The 18,095-nt window shown below is 38.9% G+C and overlaps 1 protein-coding gene across 9 annotated transcripts in view; it reads right to left on the bottom strand.

Moving 5' to 3' along the window:
• Positions 1–10,391: 10,391 nt before the first annotated feature.
• The window catches only part of LOC147629104 (uncharacterized), an 88,084-nt gene continuing 80,380 nt past the window's right edge, over positions 10,392–18,095 (bottom strand). For 6 of the 9 annotated variants that reach the window (XR_015267892.1, XM_086812351.1, XM_086812352.1 and 3 more), the window contains exons 19-23: positions 16,409–16,544; positions 16,219–16,296; positions 12,145–12,261; positions 10,868–10,930; positions 10,392–10,767 (exon numbers count right to left, since the gene is read on the bottom strand). Coding sequence is in view for 8 of the 9 variants with exons in the window: in XM_086812351.1 (XP_086668477.1) it covers positions 10,696–10,767; positions 10,868–10,930; positions 12,145–12,261; positions 16,219–16,296; positions 16,409–16,544 (466 nt within the window). In the remaining variant the exon portion in view is untranslated. Of the gene's footprint in view, positions 10,768–10,867; positions 10,931–12,144; positions 12,262–16,218; positions 16,297–16,408; positions 16,545–16,809; positions 17,821–17,976; positions 18,012–18,095 lie in introns of those variants that run through there. The other 3 variants (XM_086812353.1, XM_086812356.1, XM_086812357.1) reach the window with 2 other exon arrangements.

The raw sequence follows: 18,095 nt of genomic DNA, 5'->3' as shown, positions 1-18,095 counted from the left end.
ATACCTTTTCCATTTGTCTTTTTCTGCCTAGGAATATCAATCTGAGCATTGCAGTATGGACAAGGCCATCTTGATGTCGTGCCTTGAGCACAACCCATCATGCATTTAATTGTCTTCAAATCTCCCCCAAGATGCCAATCCACCTTGAACTTTCCTATGTTTTTTACATCTAAAAGTTGACCATCAATTTGCTTTTTGATTACATCTGTTATCTAGGGAGTCCTTTCAAATATCCATGTCAATACCTCATGTGTCTCCTTCGGTACCTCGAATGCACCAAGCCACCAGACCTCTTTCTCAGATTACACACTAAAACTTGGTTTGGTAGTCTTTTCCCATTGTAAGATCCCCGTCCCCACCGCGCAACGGATTCTGGGTGCTAGCAGCGGAAGTAGCACATCTTGCACGGGGCAGGGTCCTACACTCGGGGCCTCGCCCCACGGATATCCGGACAGGTGACTAATTCCTCGGTTCTTCCAAAACCGAACTTACAAAAACTTCCCTTGCCCGGAAAGCACAGGCGATTCCTCCAGGATAAAATTTTACTCTAACATAGTGAGGGTCATTACTGACCAAACTAATCCAACCGAACCTAAAGTCACTTGGTCAGATCAATGAAGAAACTTGCACTTGGATCATAGAGATCAACGCTTTTTTCCCTATCGAGAGGCACAGCCGTTGATTCTTTTTTCCATAGAACAATTACTATCCGGGATTTACTTCATCTAGCGTACTACAATAGAAATTGAGTCTTATTTTACGGATCCATCAGTCGAGCCTAACCCCATCCAGTCCCATGGTTTAGCCAACCGCCCAACCACTGTAGTGATGGGATTCAATTTAGAATTTGGTTAGGTTTTGTCTCGGGTACCAGGGAAAAGGTCCCCTAGCCGGATTTTCAAGCAAATTTAACTCCAGTCACATCACTTACATGCCCAATATGAAATTGCCTTTTTTCCAGCATCAGCTATCTTTAAAACAATCTTTTAATGAAAACATTGTATTACTAATCACAGTCCTCCAAAATATCCGGTTGAATCTTAATTTCCAATCATTCCTTCATCGGAGTATCTATGGCATCATTGGCAAAAACCAGAACGCTCACCACCTGTCCACTCAGGGACCTTTTCAATAGTTCCTAGCTCATATTACCCAGCAGTATGATCACTTATAAAATCAAGATGGAATCTCCATTGAAGATCAGCAAGATCAACCAACAGATCCATATAAAAGAGCCATGGACTCATCCGTTGAGGACCAGCAAGGTCAATCAACCAGATCCATGCCCGATTTTAGAAAACAACTCTTACTCCTTGTTCCAATATCTTCCACGACGCACGTGTGGGTATCTTCGATGACCCAGAGCCTGAGCACCGTATGGTCAGCATCCTCTAGGATCCTTCGCAGGTCACCTAGCGCTTCACTCATAGGCTGCTTCCTTGGTTCCTCATCCACCGTACCAGAAGCTCACCATTTAAATCGAACCGAGGCTGGTCAAGACCTCGGCCGACCTTGCTACGCGAGACATCCTCCATTGACTCTCCGTCAGCAGTTGCAACTTTATCAGCAGTTAGGTTTTCACGACCTTAATCTCATAAGACGATCAAAATGCTTCCCCAGTATTCTTGACATAAAACAGTCATTTACAAACAGGTTACAAATACAGTTTCTATAATGAACTCTCGTCTTTCCATATTATCCCTCATCAATCCACATTACTTATTCCACATTCCATTCATATGTGTACTCATTCTTATCCAATCACATCATTTTTCATCTCATCACATCATTCATATGTGTACTCATTCTTATCCAATCACATCATTTTCCATCTCATCACATCAGATTCATTCACATCACATATCATTTATTCAAATCCCCATTCACATGCCATCACATCTCATCCATTCACTCATATCGACGTCACATCATTTCATATACACATTCGCATTCATTATTCCACATACACATCCACATTCGTACATCCTCATCCACACATCCAATTCCATATCCGCATTCATACATACACATCCATATCCACATCCATACATCCACATCCACATTCATACATCCACATCCATACTTTCATTTTCACATCCACATCCACATCCACATCTATACATCCATTTCCACATCCGCATTCATACATCCATATCCACATCCACATCCACATTTCATATCTACATCCATACATCCACATCCACATCCATACATCCATTTCCATTTCCATATCCACATCTACATTCATACATCTACATCCACATCTACATTCATACATCCACATCCATATCCACATCCATACATCCACATCCACATCCACATCCACATCCACATCCATATCCATACATCCATTTTCACATTCACATCCACATTCATACATCCATATCCACATTCCACACTCATACATCCACATCCACATTCCACATCCATACATCCATATCCACATTCCACATTCATACATCCACATCCACATTTCACATTTCACATTCATATATCCATATCCACATTCCACATCTATACATCCATATCCACATTCTACATCCATACATCCACATCCACATTTCACATTTCACATTCATACATCCATATCCACATTCCACATTCATACATCCACATCCACATTCCACATTCCACATCCATACATCCACATCCACATTCATATTTGTAGAATACAAGAGGATTCTTATTTTTGATATAAGATTTCTTTACGCATCTATTTATGCATAAATAAGATTTCTTTACGCATCTATTTATGCATAAATTCCATTTTAAGGAGAATAACACTTTCGAAATAAAATCGAAATAAAAACCAATCTTTTATGCATCTTCCTATGCATAAATTCATTTTAAACGAGAATGACACTTTTGAATTAAAATTCAATCTTTTATGCATCTTCTCATGCATAAAATCAAAATTGATGAAAATAACTCATTTGAACTAAAAAATAGATTTCTTTATGCATCTTTCTATGCATAAAAATAAAATTGATGAGAATAACACTTTTGGGTTAAAATAAATTCTTTATGCATCTTTCCATGCATAAATCTAATTTAGTAAGAATTACACTTTTAGAATAAAAGAATTTCTCTTATGCATTTAATTTATGCATAAAATTCATTTATGTGATGAGAATCTCACTTTTAATATAAAAAAATCTTTTATGCATACAAATCATTCATGATAAAAATCACTCTTTTAATATAAAAAAATTTCTTTTATGCATCTAATTTATGCATAAAATTATTTATGATAAAAATCACACTTTTAATATAAAAAAATATCTTTTATGCATACAAATCATTTATGATGAAAATCACTCTTTTAATATACAAGCATTTCTTTTATGCATCTAATTTATGCATAAAATCATTTATGATAAAAATCACACTTTTAATATAAAAAATATATCTTTTATGCATACAAATCATTTATGATAAAAATCACTCTTTTAATATAAAAGAATTTCTTTTATGCATCTAATTTATGCATAAAATTATTTATGATAAAAGTCACACTTTTAATATAAAAAAATATCTTTTATGAATATAAATCATTTATGATAAAAATCACTCTTTTAATATAAAAGAATTTCTATTATGCATCTAATTTATGCATAAAATCATTTATGGTAAAAATTACACTTTTAAGATTTTAAAAAATATCTTTTATGCATATGTTTATGTATACAAATCATTTATGATGAAAATCACTCTTTTATATAATCAGAATAACAATTTCAATATACTTTCTTCTATGCATAGAACTTAATGCTAAAGAAAGTAACGCTTTTTTTTAATAAAATATTTTTAGTATGTATTTTTTTATACCTAGGATGAAAATTAACACTTTAAGAATACATATACGATGGGAATTACTCTTTTTGAATAAAAAAAATAAAACTTATTTTACACAATTTTAAAAAATGTCACTATAACCTCCTTTGTATGGCTGACCATTTTTCAATTTTTAACTCTCTAAAATCAACTAGAATTTCACCAAGAGTATTTAAATCATTCTAATGTTCTACTTATTTAAGAAAAACATTATGAAAAACTTGATTCTATCCAATAATCATTCATCTAAGATAAAGAATGGTTGGATTTACTAAAGAGAAGAGGAGAATGCCTTTTTTCAATGAGGCATAACATCATAATCATTTTAGAGAAGATAAAAATCATAAAAACCATTAAAATTAAGCATAAATAGAAATTTATATATTTCCTTACTACCATTCATCAATTAACTCCAATAGCATTAAAAAGCCATTCCAATTAAGCTTCTCAAGCTTGAGAGGGGTTGAGAAGAGAGAAACATTAAGAAATTATGAAAAAAGATCAAAATTCACACTTTACCTTACAAATTGCTTGATTCTTTGATCACGGTAGAGGCCCCCAACCAATAAATTGATTTGGTATGTTGATGGAGCCACCAATGGAGATTGAAGAAGGAGGGAAGCTCCAATTTCTTCAATTTGGAGAGAATTTTAGAGAATAGTAAAAATTATCATTATTTCAGCATAATTCTGACATAGTATAATTCTCCTATTTTTTTACAAAGGACCCAGGTTCTATTTATAAGAGAGGGAGGCTCTAACCAAGACCAACTGATTTCTAGAATTTTTCAGATTCAGTTTGATTAAATTTGGACTAGATTTGGACCTAGTTTGGTTTCTTTTTTATTCGGTTTGATCTAAGAGAGAGGAGAGATAAAAATATCACATTATTTTTTAGTTTAAAACTCATTTAAGCATGTGAAGTAGGCGCCTCCTTGAAAGGACTCTCCTTCCTTACACATGTGTCAAAATGGAATCATTATACCCAAAATATCTCATTTTTTTAGTAATACTCATAGTTTTTTACTAATAACCCTTGTACATAGTCAACTCTTCATCTTATGTGAGCATTTACTCATTTTTGGGTATTTTTCTTTTACAAATTGGATTTATCTCCTCCCCACACATGGATTGATCTTATTGGCCCATAGGAACCTTAATTTAAAATTTTGAAAAAATCTTAACCCTCAGGATAAGACCTCTTGAACAAATTATACTTGATTTCTTGACCCTCAGGATAAGGCCTCTTGAACAGATTATACTTGATTTCTAATGCACCTTTTGAAAATCTTTTTGAACTTCTATTTCGGGAGAACTTATTTTAATAGAAAGAGATTTTTTCATCCAAAAATATTTAAAAACTGAATTACCACTCTCTAGAAGATTTTCTCTCTAGGCCAAAACTGGCAGAAACAAGATCTTTTATATTTTTGAAGAGGGATTTGACTATAGGAGAAGATACTGGACATCCTGAGAGGCTGGGGACGAATCTTACACCCATGCACAAATCATGGCCTCATTCATGAGCGTAATGCTCATACGTTCTAGCTTCCGACCTTTCACAATTTGGCACTCATCTAGTTTGAGCACAAATGAAAGTGTGCTCCCCAAAACTGCAAATAAACGGTAATTTACAATATTCAAAACAAAATAATCGTCTTCATTTTCTACTGAAAAACATGAATAGTAGCAATTGCAAGTTCTCACCTTCTGGTGAAAGACAATAGAACTTCACCATAGCTTGTTGTAGTCTCTCAATATGAACAAAGATGTTATTGTAAACATCATAGTGAAATTCTATACTTGTTGTCTTGATTTTCTTTCTGCTTGACCCTGTGTCTAATGTTAGTGTGTCCTCAACGTGATAAAACTATCCTATAGCTCGCTGCACATCATCATTATTGATACGCTTGACATTGTGAATCACCTTGAGTGTAGGAAATAAAGTGCCAGTGATTCCTTGTCTTAGAAATGCATCTTTTACAACCTGACGGATTGCTTGGTACCCTTTCATGTTGATTCCAGCTGCATCACAAGCATATTGAATTAATGAAGAATCGATGGAGGTGATAATCTCGCTCACTACATTGCTAACAACAGCTTGGCATATTTTAGGATGATGAGGGTCAGTAATAATTGAGAGAATATCCTTGGTATTCAGAATGGCTTTGACCAAATCCTTCCATCCCTCTTCATTAGAACCACACATCTCTTGCAGAAAATTTCTGGCAGAACACAAATCATGGCTATTTTGTTTAAATCACTGAGTACATAATGAGAGTTTATGTTACTTACTTTGTTGTACGAATCCTTTTCTTCCGTGCTCCACCTTTAAACGCAAGAGATTCTATACCAGCAATGTCTTTTTGCGTTCACGAGCACCATTTGGCGTTGCTCTGAGTCGTTTGATAAGTTCCTCTAGCCTTTGAATCTTTGCATCCTTCTCCACATTCTCCTGCGAGGATCTCTTTCATTTTATCTGATGATGTTTTAAGTCCTTCTTGACATTGTAAAAGGCTGAATTGTGATGCTTGCAATTGAGATTGGAGAATATGGGTTTTCCAAGCTCCACTTGTATAGTCAATCTTCTGCAGTATCCTAACAAGCCAAGCTCTCCTTCACCAACAAATTGCATAAAAGATGATAAATTGCGGGAAGGAGGGTTTGCTCTTAATGGAGGGTCAACTGGATAGAGATGCCCATCAACCCAAAGATCTACATTTTTCTCCTTAGCTATCCTACCAGCTTGGACAGATTGTGCATCAGTAGGATAAGTTTTTTTAGAGCTGCCATACTCTTCAAGAATACGAATGTGTAAATCAACCTTCTGTTTTCTAGCTTCACAAGGGGCTATACACACAGCTTGCAAAGGCCCCATAGCTAAGCAGAGGAAGAAGCTAAAAAGGAGAGAGAGAGAGAGAGAGAGAGAGAGGGAGTGAGTGAGAGAGACTGTTAAAACTTTGCTGTTTTTGCAGGTTTAACATAAATCCATTTTTCTAAGTAGAAAATGATCTTTTTGATATACAAATATACTAACATGGAGTTTTTCATCAATAAATTACATTTATGAGAAATTAAAAAATAATAATTTTTGAGATCCCCACAATTTTGAAATCTGACAGTTAATTATGTTTATGGGGTTGTGGGGACCTGACAGTTCCTGACAGGCTTCTGACGACATGACCCTTGAATTACAAGCTTTTTGGAGGAAAAAAATTATTTTCATCATACATATTGTTTGGGTAGTGTTTTTTCCACCTCAAAATGTAAAAAAATAAAAAATAAAAAATTTTCACTTTTTGAGACCCACCTAAATACGAGAATGTTTTGCTGATATGGAAGGGACATATGGTGGGAGTTAATGAGAAAGGAGATTTCAAACTGACAAGAAAGATTCAATTTATAGAGAGTGAAGATAAAAATTTCAAAAAGTCAAAAAGTATGAGAAAAGTCAAAAAGTAAGAGAGAGAGAGTATGAGAATATTCCCTTTAAAAAGTGAAACTAGGGAGGTATGGCTGATGTGGCAAGGCAAAAAATAGGAGTCATCATAGCCTTTGTCTCCCTTAAGCCCAGCTTTTTAAGCTCTAATCCCTTAAAATTAGGAATCCTCAGGAGGTCCTTTTTGGATCCAAAAAATTCCTAATGTCAAAGTATTTTCTTTTGCATTATTTTTTACTGTATTTCGTGCCTTGGCTTGTAAGCGTATAAGCACATTCAAGGGTACCGTGGACAATTGCTGTTTTATACACTCAAGATATTAAGAGTTGTATTCTATGATACAGTTTGTAGGGAAGCAACTTGCCTTGGGCAATCTTGGAATATGTGATCGATTCCACATCATTGACATATGGGTTGCAAAGTGTCAACGACTGTGGACATGGAAGTATTCCAAACTATGCAGTCTGCTACTTTGTGTGGTCCACGACAATAGAAACACTAAAATGTTCGTTGAACTATTTCTTGAGCAGTTTTATCCCTTTGAACTGTTTTTTCTTGGGGCACGAGAGATGGAGATTTTGAGTTAATTGTAGATGAATTGGGACATTGGGGTGTGTCATGACTAAAGGTTTTGCAATATATGCAGTACAGAAAGATAGGTATCTTGTACGCACAATGGGAATTGGGATGGATGCATTAATTGCAATGAACACAAGGCATTTCTGAAAGATCCCTATCCCCTCTGCGCAATGAATCCTGGGATGCTAACAGAGGAAGTAGCACTTCTTGCGTCGGGCAGGGTCCTTCACTAGGGGCCTCGCCCCACGAATATCTGGACAAGAGACTAATCCCTCGGTTCTTCCAAAACCGAACCCGGAAAAACTTTCCTCGCCCGGAAAGCACGGGCGATTCCTCCAGGATATTTTTACTCTAACGTAGTCAAGAGCCTTAACTAATTGAACTGATTTGACCGAACCCGTAAGTATCATAGTCAGATCAAGGAAAAGACTTGCACTTGGATCATAGAGACCAACGCTTTTTTCCTCATTGAGAGGCACAACCGTTGATTCTTGGCTTCTTGATGGATGCATGCTAGATAAACTTGATTGTAGGTTTTCTTCTCGCATTCGATTCTTCTTCTTCCCTTGTCTTTTGTGTGAGAGAACCACCACGAAGAAGGATCTCTTATTTCCTCCATCAAGACATAGAGATCTCTCCCTTCACCCCATTGACAAATGAGTATTTCAGTGTGACGACAAAGTGAGGACGTGAGGGACGAGCTAGCGTACCCACATTGGGAAGTTGCATTTGCGGCCCTAAGGCAAGACCCACCAACACATGCTTCAGTAAGGCTAAGGAAAGATCTTGACTTGCAAAGTGGGACAAGCTCCCATACCTGAAATAGAGGATTTTGTGCAACCACTCCCTTACATTCCACCACCACATGAATATACAGAAGACATACTTAGGATGGCGTTTGAAAATAGAAGGGAGGTTGCCACGAACATAATACCTAGAGGCTCAGAGTTGGACAAAACAAAGCCAATCCACATCTCAAGGATAACCAAATTTGATGGAACTCGAGGTCCCATTCAATACCTAGAGAAGTTCGATCAAATTTGCAAGGCAGTGAAAAGGATTAATGATCCCACCAAGGTTTGCTCATTCGGACTTTGCCTTGAAAGCAAAGCAAACCAATGGTTTAGGTCTCTATACCCACATGAAAAGGCTAGCTACAAGGTCTTAAGACACAATCAAATCCACAAGAAAAGGCCAACTATGAGGTCTTTGCGACACATTCATTATGGGATTCTTGCCCAATGAAACCAGATGGAGCCCAATCGCATAAATCTATAAGCTTAAACAAGAGGAGGGAAAAATAAAACGAGACTTTATAAGATGCAACCCCTGCAAAAGACTAGATTACTTATTGCTTATCGATCATTTCATGATCGGATACTTCATGACCATCTCTACAAGTCTAGACACTACATCTTCGATGAGTATTGCCATCGAGGCAATACACCCAATCAACAATCTCCAAGATAAGGATATAGAAGTCCTCCACCTGAACCAAGAGATTGGGGACGCATCATCTAAAGTCTCAATGGCTAAGGGTGTCCCACAAGCACTAGCTAGAGTCCTACTCAAGGACATGAGCATGGATGAGTTATCAGAAAATTTGCTCAACCATTTAGGCCCTAGCACTAGGCTAGGCAAGGCCAGTCCCAAGGGCAACCCCAAGACTAGTCCCAACCACTTCCTCAAGCACACGGAGAGACATGGTTTGGTGTGCAATATACTGCCAAAATCTTACGAGCACGGAGTGTTCGCTGGTAAGGCCTAGACAACATGATTATTGTGCTCATTGCCAATGCCATGGGAGCCATGATACCACCCATTATTAGTACCAAAGAAACCCGGCACCATGACTCCTCTCTCGGCACCAAAGCAATGACTAGCCCTACCGCCCATACCAAATGATTCTCAATTGGCACATAACCCAATGCCCATTTATCAACAGAACCCTATACCGAGAGGTATGTACAAACCACCCCCAATGCTATACCCACCTCTGGTATTACCAAGGACGAGAGATTTCATTAGTATGTCACATAGACCACCTCTTGCAGTGTTTCCATTGCAAGGGCTTGCACCATGATGTGTATGTGTGTGTGTGTGTGTGTGTGTGTGTGTGTGTGTGTACATATATATATACATATATATATACACATACATATATATGTATATGTATATACAGAAACATATATGTATGCATGTATATATATACATCTACAAATACATATATATTTATGTGTATGTGTATGTGTATGTGTATGTGTATGTGTATGTGTATGTGTATGTGTTTATGTATATGTCTATGTGTTCTTACCCCACTCCTATACTTCCCATGAACATTATTAACTGCTTTCGAATAGATCAGTCCGATGCAGCATTCTTCACAATATACGAGCTTGCTTTTTAGCAAAATATCTAGAGGCTTTTCTCGCAAGTTGAAAAGAATCATCTTCCGTCAGGAATCAACTCTCTTTTACAGATTAAAACTGCTTAAATAAAGCTCAAGTACAACCAACATTAGAATTGCAAGGTGTACACAGTTTTCTTTTTCCACAACTTACACCATTCCAAAACTTTACTACAATGGCTGGAGTTCTCAAGGAATTAACAAGCTTTTCAAAGCTTTGAACAATACACTTCATCAATGCATAAAAAAATTGTAACTTAGTACTTTAAGAAGTGGAATATGGATTTATTAGTGGGGGCATGAACAAAGATATATGATTACAAGTATTGAGAGCATAAAGGCTGCTAGAGAGTCACAACAAACCCACCCCCCCGCCCCGCGCCCCAAAAAACTAAAAAATATCAGGCTCTGTCATGATACAACCAGAGCCTATGGTCTCACTCTACAGGCTCAAGAGCCTCCTCAATCAAGCAAAGCAAATCTTCAAACTCCGAAAATTCAGACTGTAGCTGTTAAGAAGAGAACAATTAGTCAGCAGGGGAAGTTGATGATTTACCACCTTATACACTCGTCAAAAGCCACATTTGTGAAGAGAAGATTAGAAGATACCCTAAGGGTTTGACTGTATGCGTTCCATAGACGTGGGTCCCCTCTGAAAAGATCCAACAAGACCTGCAGACAGAACAAAGATTCTCATCTTGCTTTCTCTTCATTATATTATCTGGAAGAACTAGGCATACAGCCAATAGATTACACATTCCCTAGATACGATTGATGCTACAGTTAAGCTACTATTCTAAACATCTAGAACAATGGATCAAATCTGTTTTCTTTATATATTACGGTTTTTGGATCTTTCATTAGTTGCAAGAACCAAGAACGTGATCACTCTGGATCCAAGTGAAGGTCTTTTCATGGATAAAATGTCCCAATGTCCAACTGTGTAAAGCACACAGCTACCAGCAGAATTGCATTTAGTTTTGTAAAGCCACTCCATCCACCGAAGACTGGAGTCACACTCAACAGTCCAGCAAATGTTTCTCCATAGTCAAACCATATTCCTACCATATGGCCTTTATCCACTCTAAATTGCAATCCACCTTTGTAAGACAGTTCGGTTTTTGCAATTCCATTAATCACTGCACTTGAGAACAAACCATGATATTTATCACTGCTCTTGAATCCTCCTGCACCTCACTTGTCTCTATGTCAGCTAAAAATCAGGAATTTCTTATGTCCATACATGCTAGCTCCGGAGTCGCTTTGCCTTTTATAGTGGGTTACACTCCTGTTAACTCCCCACACTGTGGAAGTCATGTCCGGTATGATTCTTAAGTTGGTGCAGTCAATGCCGGGGTTTTACCCTTCCCAAAATAGGCTATTAGAACACCTCAAAACAGGAAGCAATACGCACCACCCAAAGCTTGGGTTTAAATTCATTTGGATTGTCTGCCAGCCATTCAAATTGCCTGCCGGCCAAAGACTGACCGCATCTGGTGCAGTCACTCAGCTACACCACCTTTTCAGAACAGGGTGTGTCAACAGGTGTCTGAACACAACATACCAGTTTTATGTTCCAGGTTCAGTCCATGACCATTCAACATTTTGGAATGATCACCCATTGCCCAAATTCCAATCTGAGACATCCTTCTACACCAAACAAATCCTTCTGTTCCTAACTTAGATCCAGCTTCACCCACAGCAAGCTTACTGATTAAAAAGTGATGTCCTCCCTCCCCTCCCGGAAAAAAGAAAATCATTTTGTGAACTTGTACAACGAAAGATGCTTTCACAAAGTGAAACCAAAAAATGTTCGACAAGAAAACTCAATATTGAAGTTCAGCTCCAGACAGACTATGGACACAGACGTGGTTTAACAGTTTCACCTCCATGCGTCTTAGCAAAGTAGAAAGTACAACTATCCATTCCTTGAACCCAACAGTGCACATATGGGCTAAAAGAAACTCCGCATCCAATCGACTCTGCAGTATGTTCATGTCAAGCTGCACACAAAAAACAAGGATTAGCATCATGGTTAAACCTCCTCTATACATGCTTAAGCTTCGCTTGCACGTGTATCTTTGAAGAATTGGAAAATGTACAATCATGCAAAACCCAAGGAGAGGGCGGAGTGTTTGGGGTGCATCAGCTGTAGAGGGCTTAAGCTTCGCTTACACGTGTTCCTATGAAGAATTGAAAAATGTACAATCGTGCAAAGGAGAGGGTGGAGTGATGGGGTGCAGGATCTGTAAAAGGGCAAAAGACAAAACAGTGGGTAGCTTCGATTGATATGCCTCTCGGGACACAACACTCTTTCACAAAATACTCTTAAGTAATTAGTTCATTGTCAGGTCACTGCAGTGGAGACACGAAAATCCTGGCAATTTCATCACAAGAAAACAAAAACACTTAAGACAATAATAAACAGCAAACAAATTAGACAAAAGTTGAAGAAAATGTTCACAGCACACCCCCACCAGATCCCACCTCCAACCCTCTTCCTTTCTTGTGGAGCATTTGCTTTAACAGGAGAAAAGGTACAAAAGATTGTAAACTACTGGCTGTTGCTGCATTCCTCCCTAAAGACCTTTGCATTCAACGAGTGCTGGCAACTGGAGCAGTTCTGGTGGTTGCACCTTGCCCGAGGCTGGATGTCACATGCAGAGGCTTTAAAAGGTTGTCGACAGCAAAACTACTTTGGAAATGAGTCTCGAGTTGTAGAATGAGGGGAGGGAGCTCCTCTTGTGGCTTTAATTGAATGGTAGCAGACAGGCTCATTTTCACCTGTAAAAAGACACGCTCATTTTCTGCTTTTAAATATGTGCAGCAAACACCGCTTGTGAAAGCACCTGACAAACCATACACCCCTTGTTACCAATAGGGGAGCTTCTTCAATACGGTTGGTGATATCAAATCTTCTTTACTGCCTGAATCAAAGAGCACCAGCACCTTAACTTAGACAAAGCATTTTAATGGTGTCATTCACATGGAGTCCCCCTTTGGACAGTTCAACCCACACAGAAAGAAACATCAGTCTTCCCCTTTCCAGAAGGGTTGACCACCTCAATGTCTATGTGATGTAAGGACAACCCCTCTCAAAATGCCCATTTCATGTAATGGTGTCATTCACATGGAGTCCCCCTTTGGACAGTTCAACCCACACAGAAAGAAACATCAGTCTTCCCCTTTCCAGAAGGGTTGACCACCTCAATGTCTATGTGATGTAAGGACAACCCCTCTCAAAATGCCCATTTCATGATGACCGAAACATAAGTTCTTCTGTCTTGTGGCGTTCAATCTCCTTCAAAGGCAAATGCCCTGTCCACTTCTTTGGTTCTTCAAACTCCTCTACTCCTTAGCAAATTATGTTTAGTGTAATATCGATTAACATCACCAAGCTTATCATTGTGCTGAGAAGATGACTCTGGTCAAAAAAGAGCCTTGAGACCAATAAAATAGGGTTGTTGAGAGTAGCAGAATCATACCCAGTAATATAACATGTGGTGTCACGCTTAAAACTCCACCAGATGTCTTTTCATAAACAAAATTAAAGGAACTCCAGTCTGATACCTATGTGGGTTGGAGTGAGGAGCTCTAATACTGATTCGCTGGAAGTGCCTTTCTCTGATGCATCGGAGAGAGTAGCCAGTCAGCTATGGTGGCATGCTTATCTCTTGCCCAGATTCAGATTGCCTTTTATCATGCATAATCATCATCTTTGGGCTGGTGACAAGATTCTTCCACTACATCTTTCATGAGCTAATAATACTCTCTCACAATAGTGTCAAAACTGAAGCAGTTGATCGTCAGCATGGGCTTGTTTTCCACCTCCAATGCCTCGTCTGCAGAGGAAAATCTGTTCTGCAGCCAGAGTTTCTCTTTGAGTTTGGAGCATCTGGTGCTGTCGACTTTTGCATCATCTAGTACAATGCACAAACAATGGCTGCAATACTGGCAGTGGCGTTATTGTTGAGAGCACGTTCGGGATCTTCTCAAGGGGTCATGCGGTCAAGCGTGGAGACTATGCAAGGTTGTGAGCTGATAGATTGTACTTAACACATGTTAGCTTAAATCATTTGCTTTTGGTAATTGTATCACCCATGTGCTGTATGTACCATACCTAACATTTCTAACCCGCTACAGGTAAGCGTCATTGATAGAGTATTGGCATCTAATGCTCTTCGAGTACATCAAAATGTTAAAGCTCTTTGTGCATCGCCTCTGCCATTTAAAAATATTGTCAGTGCTTTGACATGCTAGCCCCTCTTGTTCTTCTCGAGTCATGCTTTACTTTCCATGGTAGGGACATCTTAAGCCATAGTTGGTTAAGTGATTCATGTGTAGTCATATCAACGATCAGCTAAAGCTTACTTCTTTTTCTTCTCATAGCCATTGCTACAGATACTAATCCTAGATGCATCTTGTTTGACCATCTTGAGCCAATTTTAACATGGAATGCAAATCATCTCCCATAGCCTTACAGATGCATGCGGGCATAACAATGGGCTAGGGCTAGATAGGCTGAAGTTGAAAAGTCCTATCGTGAACCCTTTTAAAGGGGGTGAGAATGTCCACAAAACTGAACAATTGAATTCGGATAGTTTCAAATGGGGTACTTACCGAGTAAGCGGATTGGCCACTTAAGGTAGCAGGAGACAGTATAAAGGAAGAGTAATCAACATCAGTTTCTCGATGAAAAGTGGTTGAATGGGCTAGAAAGGTGTAGAAAAGTGTCTCCACATAAGTTTATGGTTTTTTTTTCCCGGGTAGAGATCTTGCTATTCAGTCACTCTTCTTCTACTTTGAATAGTTAAATATAAAATATGCTACCATTGTGTATAGATAATATGTACGAGCTGCATAAACGATGCATGGATGAGGCACGGGGGATGCCAAATATGGTCCAGAATGAACAAGACCTTTAGAAGCTTGTGCATTTTAGGCAGTGTATGGAATGCTCTGTATGGTACGCGACCTGTATCCAAAGTGGCCTACAGATCATGGGGTTCGGTACAAGAATGAAATGCACCTATGGTTGAAACTTGAAACAAAGCAAATCCTCCTCTTCTTGTGCTTGATAAGCATACTCTGTGTTCATAACGGAACCACTCATATATATTTCTATATGTACATGACTAAGTCTCAAGGCAATGCACCTAGGCTGATTATTGTAAGGCTACACAACCCACCAGAGGGAAATCTTGTGTGCCAGTACTGATGGTCTACATTATCTACAAACCACAACATTCACTATTTTTTAGTGCCTGCTTACTCATAGGATGCCTGTATCGCTTTTCCTTGAACAAGAAACAAGTTGTGCTTCATCGTAGCAACATAATAAATATACCAATGGAAGTTCGGGTTATTTTCCAAACTCAGCAAAAACCAAAGTGTGATCTTGATTCCATGAGTGTCTACTCACAAACGTTCAAATTTCAACTCCATCATGCATAGCACAGACTCATGCTATGACATCCCCACTCACATCATCAACACTAAAGAGTAGGTGCAAGTTCATGCATAAAGGAATGTCACCATAGTCGACAAATCTTCATAGATAAGCTATCGAAGTAAGTTTCTTAAGTAAAGTGAAATTGCAAGAATCTCCAAATGCAATTTGAGATCTTTTGCAATTTCATTTCAATTCAACCAAACTAAAGTGAAATCGCAAAAATTGTCAATTCATGGATTTTTGCAACTTCGATTCATTTTTATGAAATTGAAGAAAATTTGCAAGATCCTCAATTTTGGGTTTGGGGGTTTCTGCAATCTCATTTCAATTCGGTGAAGTTGTAGTGAAATTGCATAAAACCTTAAAAGGGATTTCGGGATTTTTGCAATTTCACTGCAATTAATATTTGTTTCTTTTTATATGTTGGACTAGGATGAAATATTTCTAAGTGAAACAAAACATACCTCGAAACATTACTTGTAAACCAAAAGTTGAAAGCAGCAACTACCTTTTGCCCGACAATATGGAGAGCAGAAGCGAAGTCCTGCAAGCGAGCACATCTACCACCTGATGATTGCAAAAATTCCTGCCAATCAAAATCAAACGATTTAACAAAATCTTGAATTTTTTCAAGTCATGATTAAGAGTTCCTGTGAAAATTTACCAAAATAAAAAACCTTCATGGCAAAAGAAAATACCGTAAGGTCAAACTGAGTTCCTTTGACAAAAGCTACAAGTTCACGGAGCATCTTATGTGCCATGAGATAGCCAGCATGGTTCTCCAATATTCTCTTTACAGTGGCAATGTGTGCATTCGTCTCCTTTGCTGTAAAACTTCATTTGAAATAAAATTAAAAATTAGTTTTTGCATTAAGAAACAGCAGGTTGGAAACAACAGGTTGCATGTGGCATCCATCTGCATGCTAATGAAGCCACTCTACATCTGTATATCCTACTTGGCATGCACTACAAGGTAGGTCCCAAAGTTGCACCTGCCTAGTATTTAGTGCAGATCATTTTATACTTTATCCATTATATTTTCAATATATTCATTAGACAGATTTAAACATAACTAATGTGAAGGCAAATGCACACTTACGGTAGTGCTACGTGTGAACAGGACCTAACCAAGGGCACCTTCTCCCATGTGGTTTTTCCCCTTGGATATCCAGTGTGAAAGGACACTATTAATTGCTTTGTACTTTCATATTATTATTATGGATGGAAGGTTGACTCTGTCACCTCCACTGATTCTCACTCTCACCAATTTGTGTACTGTGTCTATCTCCATCTCAGTGTGCCTGTCGGCTGAAACCCTAACTCTCTCTATGTGGCTGTGGCTTTCCAGCATTTGGTGTTAGAGCTTGTTTCTCCTGGAGCTACCCGTCAAACTGCTCACGAGTTTCTGCCTTCCAACTGTAGGCTGCATATTTCCAGCCCAACTTCGTGCCACCCCTCTGCTCAACCTCCTTCACAGCCTTAGCGTGGAGTCAACCACCTCCGCCCCTTTCCACTGGCTGACTGGGCGGCACAGGTGGGGGGAGAGCCACTGCCACCCAACCAGTGGGCAGTGCTGCATTCTCAGCGGGCGGCACTCAGCCCACTCTTGGGCTTACGGGGCAAGGGGTCATTTTTTGTGCTGTTTCAGCTCCTTCGTCACGTCCGTTGCCGTCATTGTCTCCGTCCCTGAAGTACCTTGACGACCTGCACCCGACCAGGTCGCCTGCCCACTCTCAACCAGCTGCTCTCGGACCATCAGAGCCTGCACAGCAGACACTTCTTCACGACCATCAAGGGGTTTTGTCGAGGGTCTACAGGTCTGCATCTCTTTGAAAGCTTGAACCATCACATTCAATTCTGAAGTTATCGGCACAACTTTCCACCAATTGTTTGTACACTAGTTCTAGCAGTGGATTAATTGCACATGGTGCCATGCCATGTATGACTCCCAAAAGCACTCCGCATATGCTTGCCCCGGAAATGATGGCATGCCACATCATTGGTAGCATTCAGGGGCCAGTTCAATCATGTGAGAATACTTTTTGCATGTGCCATAGAGCCAGGGCCAACCATGCACTTTTGAGAGACTTGCTGAGATCCCGCCCTTTGACTAAAGCAGTGTGAAAGAAGGTACCTCAAAGTTATTTGCTATAACACAAATGTAATTCACAAGCAAATAAATCAAAGGATCTTAACAAATGTAAATGGTACAACTAGAATGCTATGCAAGCACATTGTCCGCCATATTAAGGATATGAAGGCCTACCCCTCAGATGGCATGAACCATACCCAGCTCAGACTCTACAATAATAGCAAGTCAAACGGATCACCATTTGAATCAATCAATCAAAGCCAGTTTGTAATCTGATCTTGGAGAGAATCTTG

The sequence above is a fragment of the Cibotium barometz genome, chromosome 18 (assembly GCF_041138505.1).
Source record: "Cibotium barometz isolate CiBa-2024 chromosome 18, ASM4113850v1, whole genome shotgun sequence".
Lineage (NCBI taxonomy): Eukaryota > Viridiplantae > Streptophyta > Polypodiopsida > Cyatheales > Cibotiaceae > Cibotium > Cibotium barometz.
This window is presented reverse-complemented; position numbering and strand designations above follow the sequence as displayed.